Genomic DNA, 27,750 nt, shown 5'->3' with positions numbered 1-27,750 from the left:
TAAGAAGTCATTTTTGTAGGGAGGCATCGCAAATGATGGTGGATTGGAATGCTAGATGAGTTGTACCTTAAAGGAAACTAGAGATTCCAAGATGTGCAGTTTAGAAAGGAGTATATTTCAAGTACTGATAGTGAAATATCATGTGTAATCCACAGCAAGACCAGTTTAAATTGACCATAGAATAGTATTTATGGACAAGTTAATGGCTTTAAATGTCAAGTAGATGAGTTTTTATTTTATTCTGGAGGCATTAGATATTCAATAAATTTTGAAAAAAAGGTATGACATTATTATTAACATTATGGATACTTAATAAAAATCACTTAACAATCTTTTAGAGGACAAGTAAGAGAGGGGAGAGACTCAAGACAGAGACTTTAGGAAACTTTAAAAATATTCTGGTTGAGATGATTGGGTCTGTATAAATAGAAGAGCATGGACATGAAAGATAATATGGAAGTAGAAACAATATCAATTGGTTTGGATATATGGAGTAAAAGAGAGTGAAATATTGTAGTTGCAAATCTGTGGGACTAGGATAAGGGGATACTTTCTTTCTTTAATGTTCCATTTTTTCCCAATTATATATGTAAAAACAATTTTTAAACATTCATTTAAAAAATTAATTCCAAGTTCTCTCCCTCCCTCCCCTCTCTCCCCCCTTCATTAACAAGGCAAACAATTTGATATAGATTATTTATGCAGTCAGGTAAAACATATTTCTATGTTAGTCAAATTATGAAAGAAAACACAAAAAATGCTCAAGGAAAATAAAAAAATATGATTCGATCTGCATTCATCAATTCCTTCTTTAGATATGGATAGCATTTTCATCTTTAAATCCTTCAGAATTGTCTTGGATCATTGTATTTCTGAGAAGATCTCAGTCTTTCATATTTCATAGAATGATAATGTTCTTGACAGAAATGAAAAGGGTGACCTTAGGGAAAAGACATACTTTGGACCTATTGGATTTGAGAAACCTATAGGACAAGAAGTTTGAAATGCCAATAAGGTAGTTGGTGATGCCAGGTTTGCAGAACAAGAGTAGAGAGGGGTAGAGGTAGAAGAAACTTACTAGAGTGGTCATGGTGAGAGTGTGGTCAGGGTTTAAGACTGGATGAACTATGAAGCATAATCTAGTCTGAGATCAGGTAGATAGAAGTGGCATCAACACTAGTTAGGATGATTCAGGAATTCCAAAGCTGAATGGATCAATTCCCCCCAGGACGTGGTCTCTAGAAATACAAAGACATGTGGCAAGAAGACAGAGAGGGTCAATGGCTAGATGGGATCTGGAAACAGATAGTAGTAGATAGTAGTAGATAGTCCTTACAGTTCTCCCAAAACTATGTTGAACAGACTTTAAATTAAGAACTTGTAAAAAGAAAAAGAAAAAAAAAAGAATTTGTTCACCTGGAGCAAATATGGTTTGAGAGTGCTGGTAAGGCAGTAGCGCTGTTAGTGGCAAAATGGATATTCTGACCATATGTGTGCTTGCACCAGGAGAGAGAACAACTCATTCCCTAATGTGGGTTGAAAAGGAGGATGATTCCCAAGAGAGAGGTGACAATGGGATTGTTGGGATGGTAGTGTAGAGGTAGGTGATGGAGTATGAAGGAGGAAAACTACAGAGCAGAGGTGAAGGTAGATTTTGAACTGTGGAGGAAAATAAAATTACCTTCCCATGTCCTGGAGACCTAGGACAAGGGCAGGTTGGTCCACCTAGGTAAGTCTCTGGAACTGAAGGATAGAACAAGGGAACAAATGAGAATGTAAAAACTTTAAAAATAGCATTGGTCATATTATTCTTAAGAGAAACTCAGTGATCTTTCCTTTTGCTACTATAATACTTTTTAACAGTTTTCTCAGTGAATATAAGTGTGCTGCTGTAAAATCCTTTTTCTGTTATAAAACTAAGCTGAACATTTTTGGGTTTTTGAAACCTAAACTCCCTAACTCCCCCACACACTTCTTTTTCTACCCCATCATATAGAGTGTTCATGTTTTTCTTCCTTATCTTTCTGAACTAACTTTTTCCTAATAGTTAATACTGTCTACCTCTCTAAATCACCAAAAGGTGTTTCATAAAAAATTCACAATAAATTGGTTTTTTTACTATGGTTCAGATTTGTTGATTTCTGTTTTACTCAGGAATATATGCCAAAGAGAGGAAGTGACTTATATCTGTGTACCCATTTCTGGTCCTAGCCCTGCCCCAACCCAATGGGACTGTGACCTGCCCTGAACTTTCATTTACACAGCAGGATCGTTCCCTTCAAAGGGTAGAGAAAGTGTGTAAAGAAGTCAAAGAGAGGAGTTTTTGGCAGATAATTGAGAATTCTGGACTACTCTTTTGAAACGGTAAGTTGCTGAGCTTCTACTCCCCCTCTCCCACAGATAAATCCAAGTAAAAATGGAAATTGTCTGGGTTTTCTTTCTTTTCTTTTCTTTTCCTTTATTAAAAATTTCTGTAGTTTCATTTCCCAGAGTTGAGTAAACAGAGCAAAGTCCTGAACTTTGAACTACTACTGCAAGAGAAAAAGACAGTAAAACTTTCTATTTTTATTTCTGCAGGAAGAGAGGCTGCCTGGGAATAAAAACAGTTAACCCAGGAATGCAGTATTCACTAAATCCTTCTCCAATTTAATGATGGTTGAAAGGAAATGATGATTCAATAATAGTTGTTTGTATGTTTAGAGAAAAAATGGTTATTATCAGAGACTGAGATAAAAATAGAAGTGAAACTCAAAGTGCATTTAGCAATATAAATTTGGAGAGTTACTTTCTTTCAAAATCTCTTTCACTGACAAATAAAAGGAAAAAGTGATGCCATGGAAAGGAAGAAATTAGGTTAGATCTAAGGGATATTGGACAGGAAGAGGGGAAGGAGTAGCAGAGAGGAGGCAGGTGTAGAAGAAATGATTTCTGTTCCTCCTTTCTATACCCTTTGTGAAGACCCTGAAGAAGGGGGAAGACTTTAAAAACAAGTGACTTGTGAAAATTTATCTGAGAAAACTGCCTATTCTTGTAAGTTGGAGAAAAAACAACAGCACCATAGAATCATAGACTTAGAGATAGAAGGGATCTCAGAGGTCAAATAGTACAATCCCTTTCATTTTACAGGTGAGGAAACTGATACTGAGTGAGGTTGTGATATGCCCAAGATTATACAAGTTCCAGGATTTTTAGACACAGTTTAAACCTCTAGTGGCAGAGATACTATTTTTATTACTATATTAGGAGATATAGATGAATGAAGAGGTGAGAAAACTGCCCTGAAAAACAGTTCAGGGAAAACTTGACCAAGGGGCATAGTTCAAATGCTTGGCAAGGGTAATAATCATTGAGGGAAATAATTTGCAGTGTACATCTAAGCTAGAGTGACCTCAGAGAGAAGATTTGGGTTCATTGGACTGATACTGGCTATGTGACTCATGCCAAATTATAATCCTTCAAAGTCTCAAGCAACTCTCTAAGACAGTAAATTGTGACTAATGATGAAGACTGTAGTGTAAAACTTAAATGCTGAGTACTATTTACTTCCAGGTTGATTGTTCTGGATAAACTAAAATAGGAAGCAAAGTGGGTAGCTTGTTTAAAGGGTGCGTAATATTTTTCTTGCTCTCACACCTAAACCATCACCATGGACCTGTTGGGGAAAGATTTGAAAATGGCATGCAAAAATATTTCCCCAGGAAGAAGTAAAACATAACCTGCTCCTCATCTATCCTTTCCAAAGTTTCCACTTAGAAATTTGGCACATTGTACTGTGCTGCATAAATGTTTAGTTTTCCTTCTTCCCTAGTTTTACTTTTTTAGTATTCCTCTTTATACTTCATACTACAGCAACATTTTACTTAAGCAACATTGGTTACTCCCCCTCTCTGTTCTCATCCTACCTTTTTTCATCTTTATACTGTTGTCTGTGTCCTTCATCATGCCTTGAATGAAAACTCCCCAATAACATCTTATCCTCAAACATTGCTAAGCGACAGCCTTCAATATCTAGTTCAGATGCCAAATCCTTCAAAGCATCTTTCATCCACCTCACCCTTGCCATTTGGTAGTGGTTCTCCTTACTTTAAATCTCTCACTCTATTTGACTTTTCCTTTGTATTTCATAATATCTAATTTGTCCTAAAGGCATTTGTATTTTTCTCATCCCTTATGGAGGGAGATTGTCATTTTTCATCTCTAAATTTGCAGTGACTAGCCCTTGAACTTATACATCTTATACATTTGTATTAGACTCCTAATTTCATTGGTGTAAGAAAATACTACCAAGGAAAATACTGTGCCTATATTTGGATTTTTAGTAAACCTTCCTGTACCATTCAATATGAATGGAAATAAATTCTTTTGTTGTTGTTCAGTCATTTAAAAATCATATCTGACTCCTTGTTATCCCATTTGGGATTTTTTTTTTGGCAAAGATTCTGGAGTGGTTTGCCATTTTCTCCTCCAATACACTTTACAGATGAGGAAAATGAGACAAACAGGATTAGGTGACTTGTCCAGAGTTGCACAGCTACTCAATATCTGAGGCCAGATTTGAAGTCAGAGAGATGAGTGTTTCTGATTCCAGGTTCATTGGAACTAAAATCCAAAGTGTCTATGTTTGTATATGGTAGATATATCTATCTATATCTATCTATCTATCTATATCTATCTATATATATATATATGTATATGTATATATATACATATATATATATGTATGCATGTATCATATATATGCACAAAAGAGAAAAGATGTGATTCACTTTTCATAAAGAAAACTATTTCACACATAATATTGTTTAGTATCATAAATGTTTATCAGAACATAAATAAATGAATTATTCCTTTGGCTTCTTATCAACCATTGGTATTTTTCTTAGTATGATTTTTAAAATAGATACATCTACATATCATATTTGATCTCCAAATTATTCCTTTGCTTTGGATCTGACTGAGAAGAGGATGGATTGAGAGTCATGATTCATGAAGACAAGTTGAAATTAAAACCACATCTAATAAGAATGGAGCATGCTTCTTCAGTAGTAGGACAGACATTTTCTGACTTCTTCAATTTGAAATAATTTTTTAGAGTTTTGAGGTATTGTAGAAATCAATTAGGTCCCTATCCGTTCACTGGGTCATTGGCATTATTTGTTCTGGTTTAAATTGAAAATAGTTTTATATACAAACCTCATTCATTTGGTTTTTCAATAGGAATTTTTTCTGTATCAATATCCTTCATATGTTTTAAGATACACATAACATTCTTTTCTTTTCTAATTACTTCTTTCATACAGTTCTCTCTCTAACCCATACATTTTTCTCACTAATTTCCTTATTTTTGAAATGTTTCAATGGAATTATATACTGGTTTGCCAAACATTTTCCTGTCACTCTTGAAAAACTTCTCATATCACAGATGGTACCTGTAACTCAAGAAGTTGAATGACTTGTCCAGAGTCAGTCGTAATGTATCAGACATTCTGATTTTAAGGCTAGATATAAATCAATTACTCCTTTCAATCTCTGTCCATGATATATATTTGATAAATATTTGTTGAACTGAATTTGAACCCATCAGTTAACACAGTATATATGCTTACCATTTTATTGATGTTTATTCAATAATGATAATTGGAAAAGTGAGATCAGCAAAACCTTTATAATTCAATATGATGAGCTTAGAGTTTGCTTCTTAATTTTAGTTCTTTTTTTTCATTCAAGAAAGATTTTACTATTTTGAGGTTTACAATTTTTCCCCTAATCTCAGATATGCACAACTAATGAAAGTGTTCAGATTCAGAAGATGAAGTGTGCAGTTATAGGAAGAAGTTTGCTAAAGGGGAAGAGGTGTGGAGAAAAGGGCTATAATGAACAGTGCAGTTATATATATTTGTGATACCACATTGCTTCTCAATTTGGTAATTTGTGGGGGGAAATAGGGACAGTAATTAGAGTTTTGATTTTATTAATATAGGGTGAGAAATTTCCTTTACTAATGCAAATTGATACTTGTTTTGTAGCAACCAGGTTAAATGAGTCAGTAGTGACATTCTGAGATGTTAATTGACTTATCTATGATCATCTAGTCAATATTTGTTAGAGATGAGACTTGAACACAGATCCCTCCTGATTCTAAGGAATCATTTTTATCCATTATGCAACTCTTGTGACATGATCAAAATAGGCAAAGTTATTTTGATCATATGTATAACAAGTAATTTTTGAAAATTATTTAGAAAATCATATATGAATCATGTACAAATTTGCTTTGAATTCTTTTGCAGAGCAGAGTCATGGAAAGATCTTTGTCCTGTTGGAACTATTTTCTTCTTGGAATATTGCCCCTTCAGATGGTGTGCACACAATCTGTAAAAAAATGTGTTGTCAGACAAGAAGTGGCTGATTGCAGTCACCTGAAGTTGACTCAAATTCCTCCTAATCTCCCAACCAGCATCACAACCTTGAATCTTACCCACAATCAACTCAAAAGACTGCCAGCTATGAATCTTACAAGATACAACCAACTCATTATCTTAGATGGGGGGTTCAATAGCATCTCAAAGTTGGAGCCAGAATTGTGTCAAAATCTGCCTCTGTTGGAAGTTTTGAACCTTCAACATAACGAGTTGTCCCAGCTTTCTGATGACATGTTTGCCCACTGCATACGTCTTACAGAACTTCATTTAAAGTTCAATTCATTTCAGAAAATCAGTAACAACCCTTTTAAAAATTTAATGGTAATATAAATCTAGACTTTTTTCAAAGATATCATGAATAGTTATAACAATAACAATAATAATACTTAACATCTACACACACACACACACACACATATATATATGTATGTGTATATATATATATATATGTACAGTGTTTGAGGGTTTGCAGAATGTGTTATATAGATTACCAATTTTTATTCCCACAGTTCTACATTATCATTATTACCTTTTTATAGTCAAAACAACTTTGGTCACATATAACAGAAATAAAATGATTTCCCCAAAGCCCCAAGTCAGTAAATGTCTTGGGCAGTATTCAAACTCTGTTCTTCCTTTCAAACTCAAGATTCAATGAGATAATATATGTGTAACACTTTGTTGACCTTAAATTCCTACATAAATGTTTGTTATTGTTCAGCTGTGTCTGACTTATGTGACTGTTTTCTTGACAAAGATACTAGAATGGTTTGTCATTTCTTTCTCTGATTTTCCCCTATTTTACAGATGAGGAACTGAAGAAACAGGGGTTAAGTCACTTGCCTGGGGTTATATAGCTAGTGAGTGTCTGAGCCTGAAATTGAACTCAAATTTTTCTGGCTCTAGGTCTGGTGCTCTATTCACTGATACCCAACTGCTCTGTGAAAATGCTATTACTATTGTATTGATATTATTGTTCCCATCTTCAAGTCCAGTTCTTCTAGATTTTAAGTCCATGAAAAACTCCAAAATTAATTGAGAAATGTTTAGAAAATAAATAAAAATACAACACAGATAACGCTGATTTATGGTTTTCTAAGTCAATAGGTAGCCTGCAGAAATCTGTTTCTATTAGAGTGTGACACTGCTGTTATACCATTTATCAGTTTCAAGAAGAAAGTTTTAAGAATGGATTGTCTTTAGAACTGTTTTGTTTTTTTTGACAATGGATAATCAAATGTGAAGACTGGTTGATGTGTGTAATAGTGGAAAGAGCCCTGACTTTGGAGTCAGAAGCCCTATGTTTGTCCCATGCTATATCTCTCTGGTCTTGTTTTTGAATCTGAACAAGAATGAGGCAGGACTAAAAGAACTCAGGGGTCCAAACCTCAAACAAACAAACAAAAAAACCCCTAGTTTTCCTATTATCATATTTAAGTTAGAGTTGGAGACAAGAAAAAGTGTCATAAAACTAGGAGTGGAAGATAGATGTTAAACAAATCTTACCTTATAAGGTGCTGAAGGAACTTCAGTGTTGTTGATTCTCCCTGTGAAGTGATGGATGATGAGACCACTGAGGAAGTCATAGCAATTTCTGACTATTACCTTCAAATATGGGTAGTGAAAAATTTACATTGATGAGGTAAAACAGATACCTCAAAATTTCCTTTTTTGTGGTTCTCACCTGAAGTAGTATATTTTCATACTTATAGTGTTTTCTTTTCAATAGGAATCAAAGAATATTGAAGTGAAATGATTGAATGAATTAAAGAAAATTGTTAAGCACTTACACTAAGAACTAGTGGATATAGAAGGGCAGCTAAGTGGTGCAGTGGAAAGAATTCTGACCCTGGAATCACCTGAGTTCCAATCTAGCCTTTCACACTTTCTAGCTGTCTAACCCTAGGCAAGTCACTTAACCGTGTTTGCCTTATTTCCTCATCTCTGAGTTGGAGAAGGAAATGGCCAACCATTCTTTGCAAAGAAAATCTCAAATGGGATTATGGAGAGTTAGATACAGCTGAAACAACTCAACAACAAACAACAAATTTGAAGGTATTTATTTAGGTAGTATAGTAAAGATCACTATTACAGGAAGACTCATCTTCATGAATTCAAATCTAGTCTCAGATCTGGGCAAGTCATGTGACTCTGTTTGCCTCAGTTCCTTTTCTGTAAAATGAGTTGGAGAAGGAAATGGTAAACCACTCCAGTATCTCTACCAAACTCATGATTTAAAATGCCATTTCCATTGATAAAACACGTTATTTGAAAAATTTTACTATGCCATGAATTTTGATAATGAGAACTTTATTTGCTAAGGTTATTGAGGAGGTATTTGTTGGGTGACCTCTCCGTAAGAGTCACTCCCCTAGAAGTCAGTTACTGAGGACAGGCTAAAAGCAGGATCTTTAGTTATTTCTACATAGTTTGTATAGAGGTGATTAGTTAAAGTGGTTTGGCATATACTGCATCAAAGCAGTTGTTTAGCCTGGAGTGTTGGTTGTAGTGAGCATGGAAGTACTCTTCTCCATGCAGACTGGTCAATTGACTTGGGGGCTGACCCTAAAGCAAATTTTAGTTCTTATTGAATCTAACCTACTGTACAATGTTCATAATATATTTGTATATTAACAATGGTTTATGAAGATGATTCTCCAAGACTGCAGAGTAGGTAGGTCATTGAAAAATTAAATAATTTGTGCAGGATCATATAACTAAGCAGTGTTGGCCCTCTATCTACCTTACCTTGCTGTCTCATTGCATGGGAGTTTACAAAGCATTTTCCTCACAACAACCTATCAGTTGGAGAATAAAGTTGTTTTGGGGGGTTTTTTTTGCAAGGCAAACAGGGTTAAGTGGCTTGCCCAAGGCCACACAGCTAGGTAATTATTAAGTGTCTGAGACCGGATTTGAACCCAGGTACTCCTGACTCCAGGGCGGGTGCTTTATCCACTATGCCACCTAGCTGCCCTGAGAATGAAGTTTTACAATCTCCTAATGTACAGGTAGAACTCAGGAAATAGATTTGGGGCAATTAACTATTTTGCCCAAAGTCCTAGAATTAAGATACAAATTCAGATCTTCTAACTCTAAGACCATTGCTCTTTCAATTATGATGTTACATGGTTTTAATTTGCTTTTTGTTCAATCTGGATTTAATAATGTCTTAGTCATTATTCAGCATTATCCATATATAATTTTTCAAGTATTTCATACTCTAAGTGGATAACTCATACACAATGAAAGTGTTTTAAAATAATTACTAAGTTTAATTTTTTTTTCTTCTGGGAAAAGATGCAAAATGAAACTAAATCCTTTAAGAAAATGGCATCTTTAACAGGTCAAAGAATTGTATACACTTGTCAGCCAGAAGTTTACTTCAACTTACAATAAACTTACATTTATTAAGTTATTTTTAAACTATAGTGTGGCATTTTGATTAATTAATAGAATATTCCACTAAACTCCTTTTCAATTCCTTATTAGTAATAATCATGACTGCAATCATGGCTTCTTCTACTGGAAAACATGCAAACTCTAGAAGGTTCTACTAAACTGCATAGACATGATATGCATGTCTTTCAATAACAGTAAGCTCAGCTAAATATAGAAATGCTTAAAACCCTGCAGTTGGCAAAATTAAAATGAAATTTCTAGACATGTTAACCTTCAGAGAGGCAATGTGGAATAGTGTATTAAAAAGCTGGAGTTGGAGTCAGGAAGATATGGATTCAATCCCATCTCATATACTTCTTTGCTGGGTAAACTCAAACCAGTCATTTAACCTCTCTGCCTTAGTTTCCTCCTCTGTAAAATGAAGGGAATGGACTTAGCCTTTAAGGCCTTTTCCATTTCTAAATCTATGATCCCATGAAGGCCATCTGCTATGTAAATGTAATGATGGAGGGAGTACCCACCCACATTGATAATGATAATAGAACCATGAAGTATTGAGTAATTAGTGATGGGTCAGGCTTTGACTTGAAGGATAATTATGAAGTGTACTTTAAGGTTGTTTTTAATTGGACACATTGGCATTTTTTTTTGTTTTCAATTTTCTCCCTTTAGGATTTACGCATATTAGACCTATCTCACAGTGGTTTATCATCTGCAAAATTAGGACTTCAGGTGCAACTAGAAAATCTCCAGGAATTTCTGTTAACTAATAACAAAATACACACATTACAAACAGAAGATTTTTGTTACCTTGGCAATTCATCGTTGAAGAAACTTTATTTGTCTTCAAATCAACTGAAAGAGGTAAGAATTGGCATTGTTGATTTAGGTTGAGTTCTGTGTAAAGAAGGCCAACTGATGAAAATCTAAGGATGCTTATTGCTTAATAAAGGGGGAGACAGCCTCTATTATGACTATGCAAAATGCTTTGTTTCCTATTGTGTTGTGTTCAGGAGAATGCTCATCATAATTGAGTAACCACCACCTAGAAAGAGAGGCAGATAACTTATTTTGTTTCCCTATTTACTGTGGTCTTAGTTTTCACTCCCTCTGGTCCAAAGTTACTTTAATTTTAAAATGAAAATGATGACATCTTGGTCTTTTAGAAGCCAGGGAGTTAAATTAGATGATCTTAAAAATCTTTTTCCTATCTTAGATCTATAATCCTGATAAAAGATCACTATCAACATTCTCTTCTGCCTTTTCTCCTCCAAAGTAACTTATTTTTGTTCTGTTCCTTGCTCTTTATGAATGAATATTGTCCCACTTTGTTCATTAGTTTACATATATATTTAAAATTTCCAAGTGAAATAGGATTTGGGATTAGCAAAGGATCTTAGAGAAAACTCTTGAGACTAGGATTTCTTTTTTTATATTTTGTTAATTAATTTTTCCAATGTTATTGCAATCAATATTAGTTTTCAATGATCATTTTTGTAAGGTTTTGAGTTTTATATTTTTCTCTCTCCATTCTTTCTCTTCCTCCTCACCCTGAAAGAAAGCAGTCTAATATATAGGCTATACATGTAAAGAAGAATCAAATCAAATTGGAAAAAAAACTTTAGAAAGAAAAATATTTAATTTGTTAGACAACTTTTAAAAATTGAAGATAGTAAGCTTTGGTCTGCATTTCAACTCCACGGTTCCTTCCCTAGATATGGATGATATTTTCTATCACAAATCTTTTAGAATAGACCAAAGAAAGCCTAATAAATAAATAAAGCTTAAAGAAGCCTAATATTGCTTGTTTATTAATAAATTGATTGACTAGGGAACTCCTTTTCAAATAGGTTTTTAAATACAAAAAGTAAAGTATATAGAATTAAAAAGAAAGTCAATGATATTGAAATTCATATATCAAATTTAAAAACAAAAGGAAAAAAAAACAAGCTCAGGGATCCCAGGTTAAGAACCTCTGATCTACAAAAAGTAACTTATTGTATAAATGAGGAAATAGGTGTAGATTTCACAAAGTGAGACAAGTTCTATCTCTAAATCCATCATTCTTCTTAGAATATCACATTGCCTTTCTAAACTTTTTTAAAATTTAATTTATTTTTTTTAATTTAAAAAGGTTTTTATTCCCATTTAGTATACCCTAAATTAACCACATTCAGAAGTTTCTCTCTGGTTTTTATCTACTGTATTTATATTGCATTTCTCTCCTTGTTGACTTCTGAAAAAAAAATTAACCTGCTAACTGATGTTTGGGTGTGTGAATAGTATTTGCTTTGCTCCCCAAGTCTGAAAGGACCAAATGAGAGAATATTTGTAAAGTGCTTTGTAATCTTTAAAGCAATATATGAATGCTAGCTAGTAGCTCTTTGGGAATTAAAAGGTTTTGATCAACATCAGGGAAGTAAAATCCTTTAAAAGTTAAAATTAGAGAAAGAAAGTACAGCTCTTTGAAAACAAAGACAGTGGAGTTTGGAATATGCTATGACACTATTTGCTCTTAAAGAAATTTTGGTATGAGATGAGTATACTTGAAACTCCAACCAAGAGGACTTAGATATCAAAATACCTGGTAAAAAGGTAAAATTTTTTATAAGAGAACTGTGGAATATATTAAATGGACAGCTCCAATATAATTCTATCTGTTGTTAGTAAAATGTTAAATATACACCATGGAAGCTTTAGTACTTGAGTTGAAGTAGAACCAGGTACAATGGTAGGATCAAATTAATTATAGTCTAGTTCCTCTGAGGAAATCAAAACCTACTCCTTCCTTCCTTTATTATTTGTTTCCTGTTGATATAGAAAACTGAAGTAACACACGTTTGAAATCTATATCACAAACCACACACACACACACACACACACACACACAATCACATATAGACTCTCATTGCCCTGGACTACCAAACAATCAATCAGTCAAGAAGTATTTATTATGGGCCTTCTCTAGGTCCAGCACAGGGTTAAACAGAAGCCAAAATAAAAGCAGGCCCTATCCTCAAGAAACTTACAATTCATCTGGGGAGATCACAGACATACTTATGTATAGGAAAACCATTAGCAAAGCAGATACTAGGTAATTTTGGAAGGGATACGCTTAGCTGCTACAAGGAATAGGAAAGAAGGTCTTAGTATATAAAATTGCATTTTGGTTGAAGTTTGAAGGAAATTAGGCCTAGAGAAGTTATAAGGAACCTACTCAGGGTTAAATTACTAGGAAAAAACTTCCTCAACTACATGAATGATGCTGTATTTAGATGTAATATATAAGAACCAACATCTTTTATTTGTTTCAGATTACCAGCAAGATTGTGCTCAGATTATTGGAGTTGTGATAATTATTATGACTTGTCTCTTTTAGCACGTTAAGTTTCATAAAGTGCTCTTTCTCAAAGCTATCTTTTAAGATAAATAAGCTGATTCCTTCTTTTCTCTTTTCTTTCTTTCTTTCTTTCTTTCTTTCTTTCTTCCTTCCTTCCTTCCTTCCTTCCTTCCTTCCTTCCTTCCTTCCTTCTTTTCTCTTTTCTTTCCTTCTCTTTCTTTCTTTCTTTCTTTCTTTCTTTCTTTCTTTCTTTCTTTCTTTCTTTCTTTCTTTCAAAAGAAAGGATGCTGTTAGGCCCAGGACTGTGATTTTATCAATGGGGGGGGGGGGAATCTCAGGGAAGGAATTCCTTCCTCCAGTTCAGATTAATACCTGCTTTTCAATTCATAGGGTCATGGATTTTAGAACTGGGAGGGACCTTAGAGACCATTAAATCACACACACACACACACACACACACACACACACATCACATACACACACACAGACACATACACAAACTCACAAACACACACAAATTTTATAGATGAGGAGACTGAAGCCCAGAAAGATTAAGTTGTGATTTGCTCAGTCACACTTTAAGTAACTATCTGAGGACTCATTTACCCAAACTCACAAACTGTATATACCAGAGAAGGACCTTGGACCAAGCACTTTCTGTTTCAGAAACTGATTCTCCATTTACTGTACTATGCTGCCTTCCAATTAAGAAACACTAATATTACACATCAATTTCAACCATTAAGGAGGGATCTACTAATGGATGCCAGAGATGATGTTTGAATCCCAATCTGTCCTGAGTCCAAGGATGACATTCTATCCACTTTTCAGCTTTCTTCTCAGTTCTACACAGGGTAATTTCTTGTGAATGTAGGGAGATCACTTTTCCAGTATAGTGAAGCTATGACCAAGCTATGACCAAGTCGCCAGCATTTCTAAAACACCTACTGGGTGACAAGGCACAGTGATAAGTGCTTTATCATTTTTATCTCATTCGATCTTTATCTGGGTTGTAGGCATTATTTTATCCCCATCTTTATAATTGAGGAAATTGAGACAAACAGAGATTATGTGACAACCAGGGTCATACAACTAGTAAATGTCTGATAGAGGATTTGAACTTCCTGCCTCCAAGTCCAGAAATCCATCCTTTGCATCACTTAATTTCCTTTCTCTGAAAGGCTATTTGGGTATGCTGTTATATAAGACAACCACTAACTTTTTTATTTATTTTTATTTTTCTAGCTTTCTAAAGGATGCTTTCAATCAATTGGAAAATTATATGGACTTTCATTAAACAATGTTCAGTTTGAACCTAAACTCATAGAGACACTTTGTTCAGAATTATCAGGCACAAGTATTCAGAACCTTTCTCTGAGCAACATCCAACTTAACAAGATTTCCAGCACGACTTTCAGAAGCTTGAACCAGACAAATCTCACCATGCTTGACCTTTCCCATAATGGCTTGTCATTGATAGCTAATGACTCCTTTTCTTGGTTTCCACACATGGAATGGCTTGAGTTGGAGTATAATAACATAGGCCACCTATCTTCTCACTCCTTTTATGGACTCTCCAAGGTAAAATACTAAACTTAAAAAAAGCCTTCACTAAACCAAGAAATACTGTATTTTCCTTTCCTAAAATAGATGATTTTTCCTTCCAGTGGCTAAAAGGTTTAGAATATCTTAGCCTAGAGGATAACAGCCTTCCAGGCATTACCCTCAATATGTTCACAGGATTAACAAGTCTGAGGACTCTAATGATGTCCAACTCCTTTGCAAATTTACAGACTCTAACCAATGCTACCTTCTCATCTCTTGCTCATTCTCCCTTACTTACTCTTAACCTGACTAGAAATAAAATCTCTCAAATAGAGAGTGGAGCTTTCTCTTGGTTGAACCATCTAGAGGTCCTTGACCTGGGCCTGAATGAAATTAGTCAAGAACTTACAGGCCAAGAGTGGATAGGTCTGAAAAACATCATGGAGATATACCTCTCCTACAACAAATATCTGACTTTGACCAGTGACTCATTTGCTTCAGTCCCAAGCCTCAAAAGACTGATGCTGCGCAGAGTAGCTTGCAAGCAGTTGGACATATCTCCATCTCCTTTCCATCCTCTTCGAAATCTGACCATTCTAGATCTCAGCAACAACAACATTGCAAATATGAACAATGAAATGCTAAAAGGACTTGATCAGCTGGAAATTCTGGATCTGCAGCACAATAACTTGGCTCGACTTTGGAAGCGTGCCAATCCTGGTGGGCCTGTTCTTTTCCTAAAAGATCTTTCTCACCTCCATGTACTTAATTTGGAGTCCAATGGCTTTGATGAAATTCCAGTAGATGTCTTTAAAGGGTTGTCTCAACTAAAGACAATCAATTTAGGATTAAACAATCTGAATTTACTTCCAGCTTCTCTGTTTGATGATCAGAAATCCCTGAAGTCATTAAATATGCAGAAGAACCTTATAACTTCTGTTGAGGAGAATGTTTTTGGACCAGCTTTCCAGAATCTGAATGTTTTAGATATGAGTTTCAATCCATTTGACTGCACCTGTGAAAGTATAGCTTGGTTTGCTAATTGGCTTAATGGGACTCGCACAAATATTGAGGATCTGCCCAGTCATTACCTCTGTAATACCCCACCACAATATCATGCTACCTCAGTGATGATCTTCGATATTTCTGCTTGCAAAGACAGTGCCCCTTTTAAGATACTCTTTGTGATAAACACCAGTTTCCTATTCACTTTGATCTTTGTTGTCCTGCTTGTCCGCTTTCAAGGCTGGAGAATAACGTTTTACTGGAATGTGACCATACATCGAGTCCTTGGATTCAAAGAGATAGATCGCCAGGCAGAGAAACCTGACTATGCGGCTTATGTGGTCCATGCCCGAGAAGATGCAGAATGGATATGGAAGCATTTCTCTCCCATGGAAGAAAAAGATCATACCCTCAGGTTCTGTCTAGAGGAAAGGGATTTTGAAGCTGGCATACCTGAACTTGAAGCAATTGTTCGCAGCATAAAAAGGAGCAGGAAAATTATTTTTGTTATAACACGAAATCTCTTAAAAGACCCATTGTGTAAAAGGTAAATTGATATTTATGGGAAAATATGCACGATTTTTAGGGATCTATCTTCAAAGAGGCAATATTGTTTAGTCATTTAGGTCTCTTTGTGACTTCATTTGGGTTTTCTTGTCAAAGATATTAGAATAGTTTTCCATTTCCTTCTCCAGCTTATTTTTCAAGTTAAGGGGCTCAGACAAAGAGGGTTATGTGACTTGCTCAGGGTCACATAGCCAGTAAATGACTGAGGGTGGTTTTGCACTCAAGACACCTCATCTTTGGACTCTCAATTTAGCACGCCATTGCCCCATAGAAACAGGTTGTGCTATTTTGCAAAGATGACTAGGTCTGAAGTCAGGCAGAATTGAGTTCAAACTTGGATTCAATACATTTAACAGGCAAATCATTTAATCGCTGTCTGCCTCAGTTTCCTCACCTCTAAAGTGGAAATGATAATATAACCTACTTTTCAGCATTATGTGAGGATTCAATGATATACTATTTTTAAAATACTTGTCATATTGTGCTTAATAAAAGTTTTTTCCTTTTCCCCCTATATATATTTATATGGTTATACACACATTTATGTAGATATACATGATATATTTCTTATTTATAATATATTATGTAAATATTTACATATATACTCACATGTATCTATGCATAATATATTCATACAAATACATATACATAGGCTATATATAGCAATCATAATTATCAATTATATAACATTTTGCTATGTGCCAGACACTGTGCCAAGCACTTTACAATTATCTCATTTGATCCTCATAATCACTTTGTGAGATGGGTTATTATTATTTTGTCTCATTTTACAGATGTAGAAACTGAGGCTGACAGAATTTAAGTAATTTGTTCAGAGTTGTACAGGTAGTAAGTATCTGAGGCTAGAATTGAACTCAGGTCTTTCTAATTCCAGGTCAAACCCTTTATCCACTGCACTACTTGCAAACATACATACATACATACATACATACATACATATATACATTTCTCGCAATTCAAAACTTTCTTTTTTAAGAAGATACTGAAGGGAAAATGGTTTGATATATATTGCATATGTTTGGCAAAAATGTCAGATCACAATTCAGGAGACAAATTTATATTTATATTGTATATAACTAGAACAATTTATATATATATATATATGTATGCATCCATATATGTATATACCTATATGTATATATATGTATATATATATATGTATATATATACATATATATATATATCTTAGAAGTCATTTGTGTGGATATAATACACAAACCCAAGAGATAATATGAGATCTCTAAGATAAGGATTTTCAATAAGGAGCTTTGGGAGTTGCATATTCTTTTGATGCTGGAGATGGAAGATGACACAGCCAAGAAAGTGAAGAATGGTAAAATGGGTATATGAGGAATGAAGAGAATAAGAAATCAAGGGAGCAAGGCAGCTAGGTAGTGTAGCAGATAGAGCACCAGCCCTAGAGTCAGGAGGACCTGAGTTCAAATCCAGCCTCTGACACTTAATAATTACCTAGCTGTGTGACCTTGGACAAGTCATTTAATCCCACTCCCTTGCAAAAACCAAAAAAGAAAAAAGAAGAAAGAAATCAAGGGAAGAAAGAATATTCAAGGTTACAGAATGATAAGCAGTATCAAAACCTGCAAAAGTGCCATTGGTTGAAATCTAAGAGAAAACCATTAGATTTTAAAGATAAAGAGATCATTGATGATATTTTAAGAGCTCACTTGGTGGGATTGGAAGGCAAAAGGGTTAAAAGTGAGAGTGGAGTGAACATGTAAAGGTAACTTTTGTGGGTGACTTAGTTTGGCAATAAAAAAGGGGAGATATAGATCAAAGTTTGAAGAGATGCCAAAATAAGGAAGTGATCCCTTCTATAGGATGCAAGAAAAAAATTGTATAAATAGAGAGTGATTGGAGATGAAAAAAGTTAACAGAGGAGACAGAAAATAATGGGATTAAAGATATAGCTGGAGAAGAATTAACCTTGCTCACTGGGAGTGACACCATTTTTTCACACATTGTGGATCCAAAAAAAAAAGATTGTTAAAAAATAAGAGGGATTCTGGGAAAATGAGAACACACCCAATGGATGAATGACCATGCCTTTCTCAATAAGGTTAGCTGGTTAGCAAGTTGGGTTAGCATTTTGGTCTTGAAGAGGTAAAAGAGGTTTTGGAATAGTTGCTTGGGGAATGATGATAAAGTCAATCCAAGAGGAATAAGAGAAATGATATAAAACAGTGGGGGCTCCATAGAAAATAGATACCATCACTCTGTAGTGAAACTGCATTAGTGTGTGGCTCATTCTAGTAGTTTTCACAAGTTTGGGTAGTATGAATACAGAAGAACAGAGGGGGTAGTCCCTGGTTGAGTATTGGCAGGCATGAATGACAAAGGGATATGAGATGCAAAGACAGATCATAATCTGTAGTTGATTTAGCTAACAAATACAGTCAAGACAATTCAGGTAGGAAAGTGTGTCTAAAATAGGAATGGTTTGCAGGGAAGGCAGGGACAGATTGAGAGACTGTTAGGGACTTAGACCAGGGTTTAAATTCCTGCTCCACCACCTACTACCTGTATTACCTTAAGCAAACTAGTAATCCTCTCTGACCATCAGTTTCCTCAGTGAAGGAGCTGAACTAAATGTACTCTAAATTCTCTTATAGTGTACATCTGAGATCCCATGATGAAATATATTGAACAGCAATGATTTGAGAGATTTGTATTGCATATTAGAAAACTAGAGGTATAGTGAATAGAGGGCATGCAATAGATTCAAGAAGACCTGTATTCTAATCCTGCTTCTGACTCACTCTAACTATATGGCTGAGTAAGCTCAGTTTATTACATTTCACTAGATAGTACAATGGATAGAATGCTGGGCCAGAAATTAGGAAGATTCATCTTGCTGAGTTCAAATTTGGTTTCAGACACTTACTAGATATGTGATCCTAAGCAAGTCACTTAGCCCTACTTGTTTCAGTTCCTCTTCTGTAAAATGAGCTGGAAAACTACATGGAGCATCACTGCAAGAAAATGAATGAAATGATTGAACAACCTCAACAACAAAACTCAGTAAGATTAGACAGTGCATGGTAAAGAGCTAGTAGTCATAGTAGTAGTAGTAGTAATGTTTATTGTGGTTATAATATATAATAATACTATTGATAGCTTATGAGCTGTGTTAATTGAGGAAGAACTCATGTTAATTAAAAATGACGCCTCTGAAGCTTTGAAGGAAAACTTGAGCTAACTATTCCTTTTTAATTTCAGGTTCAAGGTACACCATGCAGTTCAGCAAGCAATTGAACAAAATCTGGATTCCATCATACTAATTTTTCTTGAAGACATTCCAGATTATAAACTGAATCATGCCCTCTGTTTAAGAAGAGGAATGTTTAAGTCTCATTGCATCTTGCATTGGCCGGCTCAGAAAGAACGTGTCCATGCATTCTACCAGAAATTACAAATTGCTCTTGGAATGAGAAATAAAGCACACTGAATTTCTTTACTCTAAAGATGAAATATTTAAGTTAGAGTATTTCCTATCATCCTAGATTCTGGAATAAATTTGAATTGTACTGTAAGTCAGACACTGTCTTCCACAATTTGTTTACTTTTTTTAACTCTTATATGTTATTTGCATTTTATAAAATATTGTATTAATGCTTTTCTAGTACTATTTTTTTCACTGAATTGAATTGATTTTTCCATTGAACTCCCTTCCCTTATAACAAAGTATACTTAATCAAAAACAGAAAATGGACTGGTTTAAGTGTTTAACTTAGTGCAGTGGATAGAGAGAGCTGGATCTGGAATCAATAATATTTAAGTTCAAATCCCACTTTAGTTCTTACTAATTGTATAATGCTGGGCAAGTTAACTTCTGCCTTTCCCAGTATCTTCATCTGTAAAATGGAGGTGATAATTGTGAGGATCAAATGAGATAACTAAAAATAAATATTAATTAAATGAGATAATAATGAACTGAAAAGCATTTGCAAATCTTTAAGCCCTAAATAATTGTGAACTATTATTATTATTATCAGCAGCAACAGCAGCAATGTATACTTCATTCCACCCCTTTGGTTCTCTGGTTGGTTTTTGTCCTTTGTTATTGAAGAAGACCAAAATGACATAACTATGTTTAAGACAAATTACAGTGTGTTCTACTGTGGCTGATCAGACTACAGGTAAGACACAAAATAATTCATGTGAACACCTGGGATGGGTACTCTAAACTTATGGATGTCACATTTCCTTTGAGCTGCTCCAATTCTGCCTTCCTCATAGGGTGCAGCATTCTCACTGATGAGGGCGCATCATGCTGGGTGGTCCTGTGCCAGTGTCTTACAGTCAAGTTAGGAAAGGGGAAAAAGGGAAAGGGAAAGGAAATAGCCATAAAATAGTGACTGGGTTTAGATCAACATAGATCCAGTTACATGGAGCTAGGATCACATAAGATGCTGTCCCTCTATGCCCTGTTTCCTTATATGTCATAGCATAATTCCCCTCCTTTGTATGTTCCCTCAAAGCAGGGATGGGAATATCCTGCCAGTGGGAATATAAGGCCTGAAAATTGTTTGGTCTGGTGCTGCCATGGAAACTGCAGGTGGGACTCAAAATTCAATAAATCTAGGAGTTTTTTTAGGAGTGAATTAATTGCTTGACCAAATATGGCAGGCTATATTTGATAAGTTTACATGACCCTCAAATGATGTTATAAATATCCAAATGACCCTTGGTAGAAAAAAGTTCCCTACTCTTGCCTTAAAGGATCATTCTACTTGAAAAGTGTAATAAAATTTATAAGTCTCTTAGATCTTTGAGTCTATGATCTCTGGTGAATTCTTTTATCAACTGCTTGAACCTAAAACTCCATCAAAGAAGGTAAGGGCAGACAATTCAGACAAAGAGAACAGTAAGCAATCTTACAATAAATTTTTATTATTTTATTTTTTTCACTTATCAATGTTCATTTTTTCCTTCCTCCCCCCTTTCCAATCCACGAAAGAGAGGAAGGATGGTGGGAAAGGGAGGGGGAAAAAAGGAGAAAAGGGGGAAGAAAGAAAGAAAGAAAGAAAGAAAGAAAAGGAAGGAAGGAAGGAAGGAAGGAAGGAAGGAAGGAAGGAAGGAAGGAAGGGTAGAAAGGAGAAAGGGAGAGAGGATCACAGGAATTTTTATAAAAATGTAGCCAAAGCAAAAAAAATACCACATTGTTTACATACAAAAATCATTTCTTATTCTACATATTTAGCTTATCATCTCATTTTCAGTAGGTGAAAAGTTTTTCTTTATCAAACCTCCAGAATAGTTGATCACTGAATTGAGAAGAGATCTTAAGTCATTCACAATCATTCATTGTTATAATATTCATATTTTAATATAAATTGTTCCTCTGGTTCTGTTCACTTTATTCTGTATCAGTACATACAAATTTTCCCTTATCTCTTTGAAATGATCTATTTCCTTACTTCTTCTAGGACAAAATATCACATTGCAATCATATACCAAAATTTTTTTCAGTCATTCTGTGGTTGAACAGCCTGAACTAAATTAAACTTAAATATATTTTCTTATCTAGGAAAATATTTCACCAGTAAGTTTTATTCACAAAATCATGGTTTGAAGAATATTTAATTGATTACAAAAGTGCTAACTAAATAAAACAATTTTATTTACAAGTGAACTGAGATTTACTATTTCCAAACATGTAGCAAATGCATCATCCTTATTGAGAAGCTTTCACCTCACATTTCTGGTCTTCTTTTCAATCCAAATAATAAACTCTCTCCTGAAACAATGAAATGTAATCTTATGGATCTGTAGAGTCATACTTATGCAATGTCATGTGATCTTCTCTCACATATGTAGCAATGCTATTAGTTGAAATCAATTCTCAAGCCTGAAGAACAGCAGAATACGCACATATCTATATTGATAGAAAAAGCTCCTTCCCTAATCCAATGAAATCACAAGTTTGGTACAGGGAGATACACACACACAAACACACATGAATATAGTTTTTAAGCCATATGATTAGAAGTCAAGAATTAGAATGTTCAGGATTGTCAGGGATAGTGAGGCACCATCTAGCTATTCATGTGCCCAGATGCTTGGGCATGGTAAATAGACCTTCAAGGTTAGAAAGTGCTTTCAAAGTCATTTAGACTTTCCAGTACCTGATCAGCAACTAGGTGGCACAGTAGATAGAGCACTGGATCTGGAGTCAGGAAGACCTAAATTAAGATCTGACCTCAGACACTTACTGGTTGTGTGACTCTGGACAAGTTACTTAACCTTCTTTACCTCAGCTTCCTCATCTGTAAAATGACCTGGAGAAAGAAATGGCGAATCATTTCAGTTTCTTTATCAAGAAAACCCCAAATGGGATCAAGAAGAGTTGAATATAACTGAAATAACTGAACAGTAACTTTGGATCTAGCCATTCCACTGCTTCCGAATCCACCTTAACCATGCTAATATTTAATTTTCATCTTTTTTCTAGCTAGTCCACAACAATACGATAAAAAAGAATCAGATGCTTTGCTAAAAATTCAGGTAAATTAGAGTTACAAAATTTCTTTAAATAAAAGTCTAGGAACTGTCAAAAAAAAAAAGGAAATGAAGTACTACTTCTGTTTTTCTACAGGTTCACTAACCACTCTCTTAACAGCATTTCCTGGATTTTTGCTAAGATTTAAAGCCTAGGGGGCAGCTAGGTGATGCAGTGGATAAAGCACCGGCCCTGCAGTCAGGAGTACCTGGGTTCAAATCTGGTCTCAAGCACTTATTAATTGCCTAGCTGTGTGGCCTTGGGCAAGCCATTTAACTCCATTTGCCTTGCAAAAAAAAAGATTTAAAGCCTATAGTTTGTAGATATCATTCTTTCCCCTAAAAATAAATAGAACATTTGCTCTCCTTTAATGTTGCTGTGTGGGGCAGCTGAGACGAGGAACTATTAATTTTAATTCTATGTTGGGGAAGGTTTTGAGGGATATTAGCAAATAGAATGCATTTTTCATTGGTAAAAATATAATGGAAGTAAGGGGCGGCAAGTTGGTGCGGTGTATAGAGCACCAGCTCTGGAGTCAGGAGTACCTGAGTTCAAATCCAGCCTCAGACACTTAATAATTACCTAGCTGTGTGGCCTTGGGCAAACCACTTAACCCCATTGCCTTTCAAAAAAACCCTAATATATAATGGAAGTCAACCTGGTCATGGGGTACCATAGAGTCACAGAGGGTTTGCAGTTGCTGTCAACTGTGTATTTTGGCATGAAAACAGTAAGGGAGTGGAAGAAACTAAATGGTGGAGGTCTAGGCATTACATGTTCAGTGACTTGTGCAGGGTCACAGAGCTAGTAAGTATCTGAAGGTAGATTTAAACTCAAGTATTCCTGCCTGCCAGCAAAAGTGTGTGTGTGTGTGTGTGTGTGTGTGTGTGTGTGTGTGTGTGTGAGAGAGAGAGAGAGAGAGAGAGAGAAAGAGAGAGAGAGAGAGAGAGAGAGAGAGGGAGCCAGAGCCAGAAAGAATATGAAAGAGAGATAGCTTTAAATCTAAGTGACTTTGTTCAGTATATGCTCCTCTAACCTCTAATTCTCTAAAAATAAGCATTGTAAACTTTTTGGCTTGCCATGGCCACACCAAAAATCATCAGTGGCTAGCTTTCTGATCAAAAGACTGAAAATTTAGCTAAGCTACTCCTCAGATTACTGAAATAATCTAAATCAACACAATGGTCATGAAATGATGATATTTCATATCTGTGAAGCATAAAGTAGTGAAATGAGTTGGCATTAAGGCAAAATCAAGTGCCTCACTGGCATGTCTAGTATAGTTGTAGAATGCTGCCATAATAGACATGTAGAAGAGGAAATTATTGGGAAGTTCTGTGGGAGAGAAAGAAATTGCAATTGACCTGTGGTGTTGAATGCTGCAGTAAATTCAATGTTTGTGATCTAAGGTTGAGGCTTGACACATGGCTTAATTGGGGAAATAATTAAGGGATTAAAGTACTCAAGAGGTGTAGAGTTGAATTGATTCACCAAGGGTTCAAGATGGAGTAAAGAAAGTGCTTAGTATAAGGGAGATGGCCTGAGAGAGACATTGGAGAGGTCAAGAGATGGGAGGTCATAGTGAGGATTAATGAATAGTAAGGAAAAGCAGAGGGAGAGGGAGCAAGTCAGTAGATTATGGTTAGAAAAGGTAATTTCAGAATTCTTGGATGGGAAGGTGATACATTTGATGATGATGGCAAGTTTAAAGATAGGAACATCTATTGTGCGACAGATGAGTAAGACATGGGAAAAGATTAAGAAGAGAATGCCACTATTATTATAATTGGGAAATTTTATAGAAAAATTTAACTATGGAAAAGCTTTGTGCAATATTTCAGTGATAAGGAGCTTAAATCCAAAACATGTAAGAAAATGATGCAAATTTATAAAAATAAGAACCTTTCCATGATAAAGGAACAAGTAGTCTTCAAAAAGAAAAAAAAATCTAATCTATATGTGAAAAATGTACAAACCATTATTAGAGGACTATTAATCAAACCAATACTAATTCTATTTCATATCCCTAAGATGGGCAAAAATTACCAAAAAATAGAGGAAAATGGTAGTTACTGGATGTCTTGGGAGAAAACAGGTATACTAATATTGGATAATTAGTGAGGCTGAATGAAGCAAGGGAGGGCTATGGTATTTGTAGGAGCAATTGCCAGACTGCATCATCCCTGGGGTTGCTTTCCAGGATTATCACTGAGGGCAATGTACTGTAATCATTCACATTTTCCATCCTCTCAGGTTCAGAGTCCTGGGTTTTCTCCACTGAAATCTGAGGGGAAATGGTAGCCTCACCTGCTTGGCACATACCACCAGGGTGCTTTTGATGATCCAACTAGGCTTGCCTGCTAAACTAGGTCCTGCTAGAATTATCAATCTTGTTCATCTTTATCTTTTTGATAACTTTCTTAGCCTTATGTTACATATAACATGGGGCAAGACTGTGTTGAAATATTATATCTTAATTTTGGAATTTCTAAAATTCTGGACAATTCTGCATTTGGGTAGAACCTAGCTATTTGAGGGGGAGGGCAGAGGGACAGTGAGATGGTGTAGTAAATAGCTTACTGGGCCTTGGAATCAGGAAAACTCATCTTCCTGAGTTCAAATTTGACCTCAGACATATAATAGTTGTGTGACCTTGAGCAAGTCACTTAACCCTGTTTGCCCCAGTTCCTCACCTGTAAAATGATCTGAAAAAGGAAATGGCAAACTATTCCAATATTTTTACCAATAAAGGCCCCAAATGGGATCTCAAAGAGTTAGATATAACTGAAATGATTCAACAATATAGCTATCATCATTTCCCTAAGTAGGCTTAGATGAAGGGGGGAAAAATCACCTCCAAACATTTTTATGGGCTTTGAGAATGGGGATAAGAGAAGGCCATGGCCAGTTACGTCATGAAGTCACCACCTCAGCCGTCAGTCTGCTTTGATAGCTGTGGTAGCCTTGACCATATTGCTTGCCAATTTCAGGTCAAGACCCAGGGTAGCCAGGTGATGTGGAGGATAGTCAGGAGGACCTGAGTAAAAATAACTCTAGACATTTACTAGCAGGATGACCTTGGCCAAGTCACTTAACCCTTTTTGACTCAGTCACTTCATCTGGGAAATGATATGGAGAAGGAAATGGCAAATCACTCTAGTATGTTTGCCAGAAAATCCCAGATGGAGTCACAAAGAGTTAGATATAACTGAAAGGACTGAACAGCAATGACTTCAGTTCAGTGAGAGTCTGGTAAGTAAATTGGAGGGTGAAAGATATCTATGCTTTAGAGAAGAGGGGAAAAGGTAATATAAAAGGATTGTTTGGACATCAGAATGGGAAGGATGGAATAGTAAAGGGATGGTCTGGAAGCAACAGTTTAGGAATTGTAAATGAGAGAAGTAGATTCCAAAGATTCCAAAAAATTTCAAGTTATGTGATCAATCAATCTAACAACACATATTTTAATCAGGTATATTCTAGATGCTGGGGATGCAAATGAAAGACTGTTTACCTTTAAAAAATACATTCAATAAGGAGAAAAAATTTATATAAAATGTCTATATAATATGTACAAAAAAATTTGGGAGAAGGAGCTAGCAGTAAGAATCAGGAAAGCTATCATGCATGAAATAATTGATCTAGACTTTGAATGTAGCTAGGGATTTTAAAAGTCAGAATTGAGGAGGGAACAAATTTTGAGCATGAGGACAAAGCTGAATAACATGGTCAGTTTGGCTAAATATAAGAAACATCAAGGTGAACAATATGCAATATGTTTTTAGCCTGGAGTAAGATAATGGAAAACTTTAAATACTAAAACAAAAGGAGTGTGCATTTTATTCTAGAAGCAATAGGAAAGTGCTAGAGCTTTTTTTTTTCTTTTTTAGCAAGAAAGATACTTACTCATATCTGTTTCTTAGGGATAACAATTTGGTACCTGTGTGGAGATGGAATGAAGGGGAAAACTTATGGTAAGTCTGCTTCAATTGCTCTGGAGAGGGATAGGGTCCAAAGAAGTAGCACTATGAGTGGACAGAAGAAGATAGTTACTTGAGAAAGTGGATGTACAGTATATGAGATGGAAAAAGGGATTGGATATAGGGATCAAAGAGAGTGAAAAGTGGAGAATGACTAAAGTTTTGAAACCTGGGAGACAAGAAGACTAGAGGAAACTGCGGAAATAGTGAAGTGGGTTTGGGGGAGAGGTAGCAAATTCTGTTTTAGACATATTGTGTTCCAGATGCCTATTGTCAGGACTGTGGTTAAATAATTGTTTACCTTAAAGAATTTGAGTCAAATAATTATTGAGAGACATATGGAAATATACTATGTCTTTTAGTATTATGGTAGGAGAGGCAGGTGGCTGGGTTCGTTTCTCTCTTTGATAGTTTACAGACTATTTATAAACATTCTGATACAGAGACATGTGAAACTAAATTTGCTTCCCTAAACATTAAGGCAACATCTGTTTCCTGAAAAAATCATGCGGTTTTCCTGAGCATTCAGTCCAGTCATGTTTAAACCAGATTTTTAAACCAGAAAAGTTATAGACCTATCAACATAAAATACATACATACATATATATATAATACATATTCTTGTATATATATATATAATTTACATACACATAGTTTCCCAAAAGTCTTAATAGCTTAAATAATAATAATAATTAAGTTTAATTGTTTAACATATGGCTTATGTGTGTGTGTGTGTGTATGAGACTGCCTTAGAAAGCTGCCAACTTGATTTAAAAAAAGTTAGCAAACACTTGCAAAACTTTTGGACTATTTAAGCTCACAAAACTTCAACTGTAGCATCAATAATACTCCCCTCATTATAATAACCATAATGCACAAGTCATATCATCATGAACATGAACACATGTACCTCTTTGATTGTGAAGGATGAGTATCATTATCATAGAACAC

At 35.2% G+C, this 27,750-nt stretch overlaps 1 protein-coding gene and 1 long non-coding RNA gene across 2 annotated transcripts; one reads left to right on the top strand and one right to left on the bottom strand.

The window, feature by feature from the left end:
• Window positions 1-2,217: 2,217 nt before the first annotated feature.
• On the top strand, window positions 2,218-21,127 carry TLR3 (toll like receptor 3). Its single transcript, XM_074228810.1, is given in 6 exon segments — window positions 2,218-2,364; window positions 6,291-6,743; window positions 10,494-10,685; window positions 14,407-14,749; window positions 14,752-16,258; window positions 19,537-21,127. Coding segments are annotated over 5 exon segments (2,715 nt in total). The 5' UTR covers window positions 2,218-2,364; window positions 6,291-6,299; the 3' UTR covers window positions 19,766-21,127.
• On the bottom strand, window positions 6,265-10,809 carry LOC141517615 (uncharacterized). Its single transcript, XR_012476912.1, has 3 exons — window positions 10,632-10,809; window positions 7,929-7,969; window positions 6,265-6,372 (listed from the first exon to the last, which is right to left on the bottom strand). It is a non-coding gene; the product is annotated as an uncharacterized LOC141517615 (long non-coding RNA).
• Window positions 21,128-27,750: the final 6,623 nt, after the last annotated feature.

This window comes from Macrotis lagotis, chromosome 3 (assembly GCF_037893015.1).
Source record: "Macrotis lagotis isolate mMagLag1 chromosome 3, bilby.v1.9.chrom.fasta, whole genome shotgun sequence".
NCBI lineage: Eukaryota > Metazoa > Chordata > Mammalia > Peramelemorphia > Peramelidae > Macrotis > Macrotis lagotis.
This window is presented reverse-complemented; position numbering and strand designations above follow the sequence as displayed.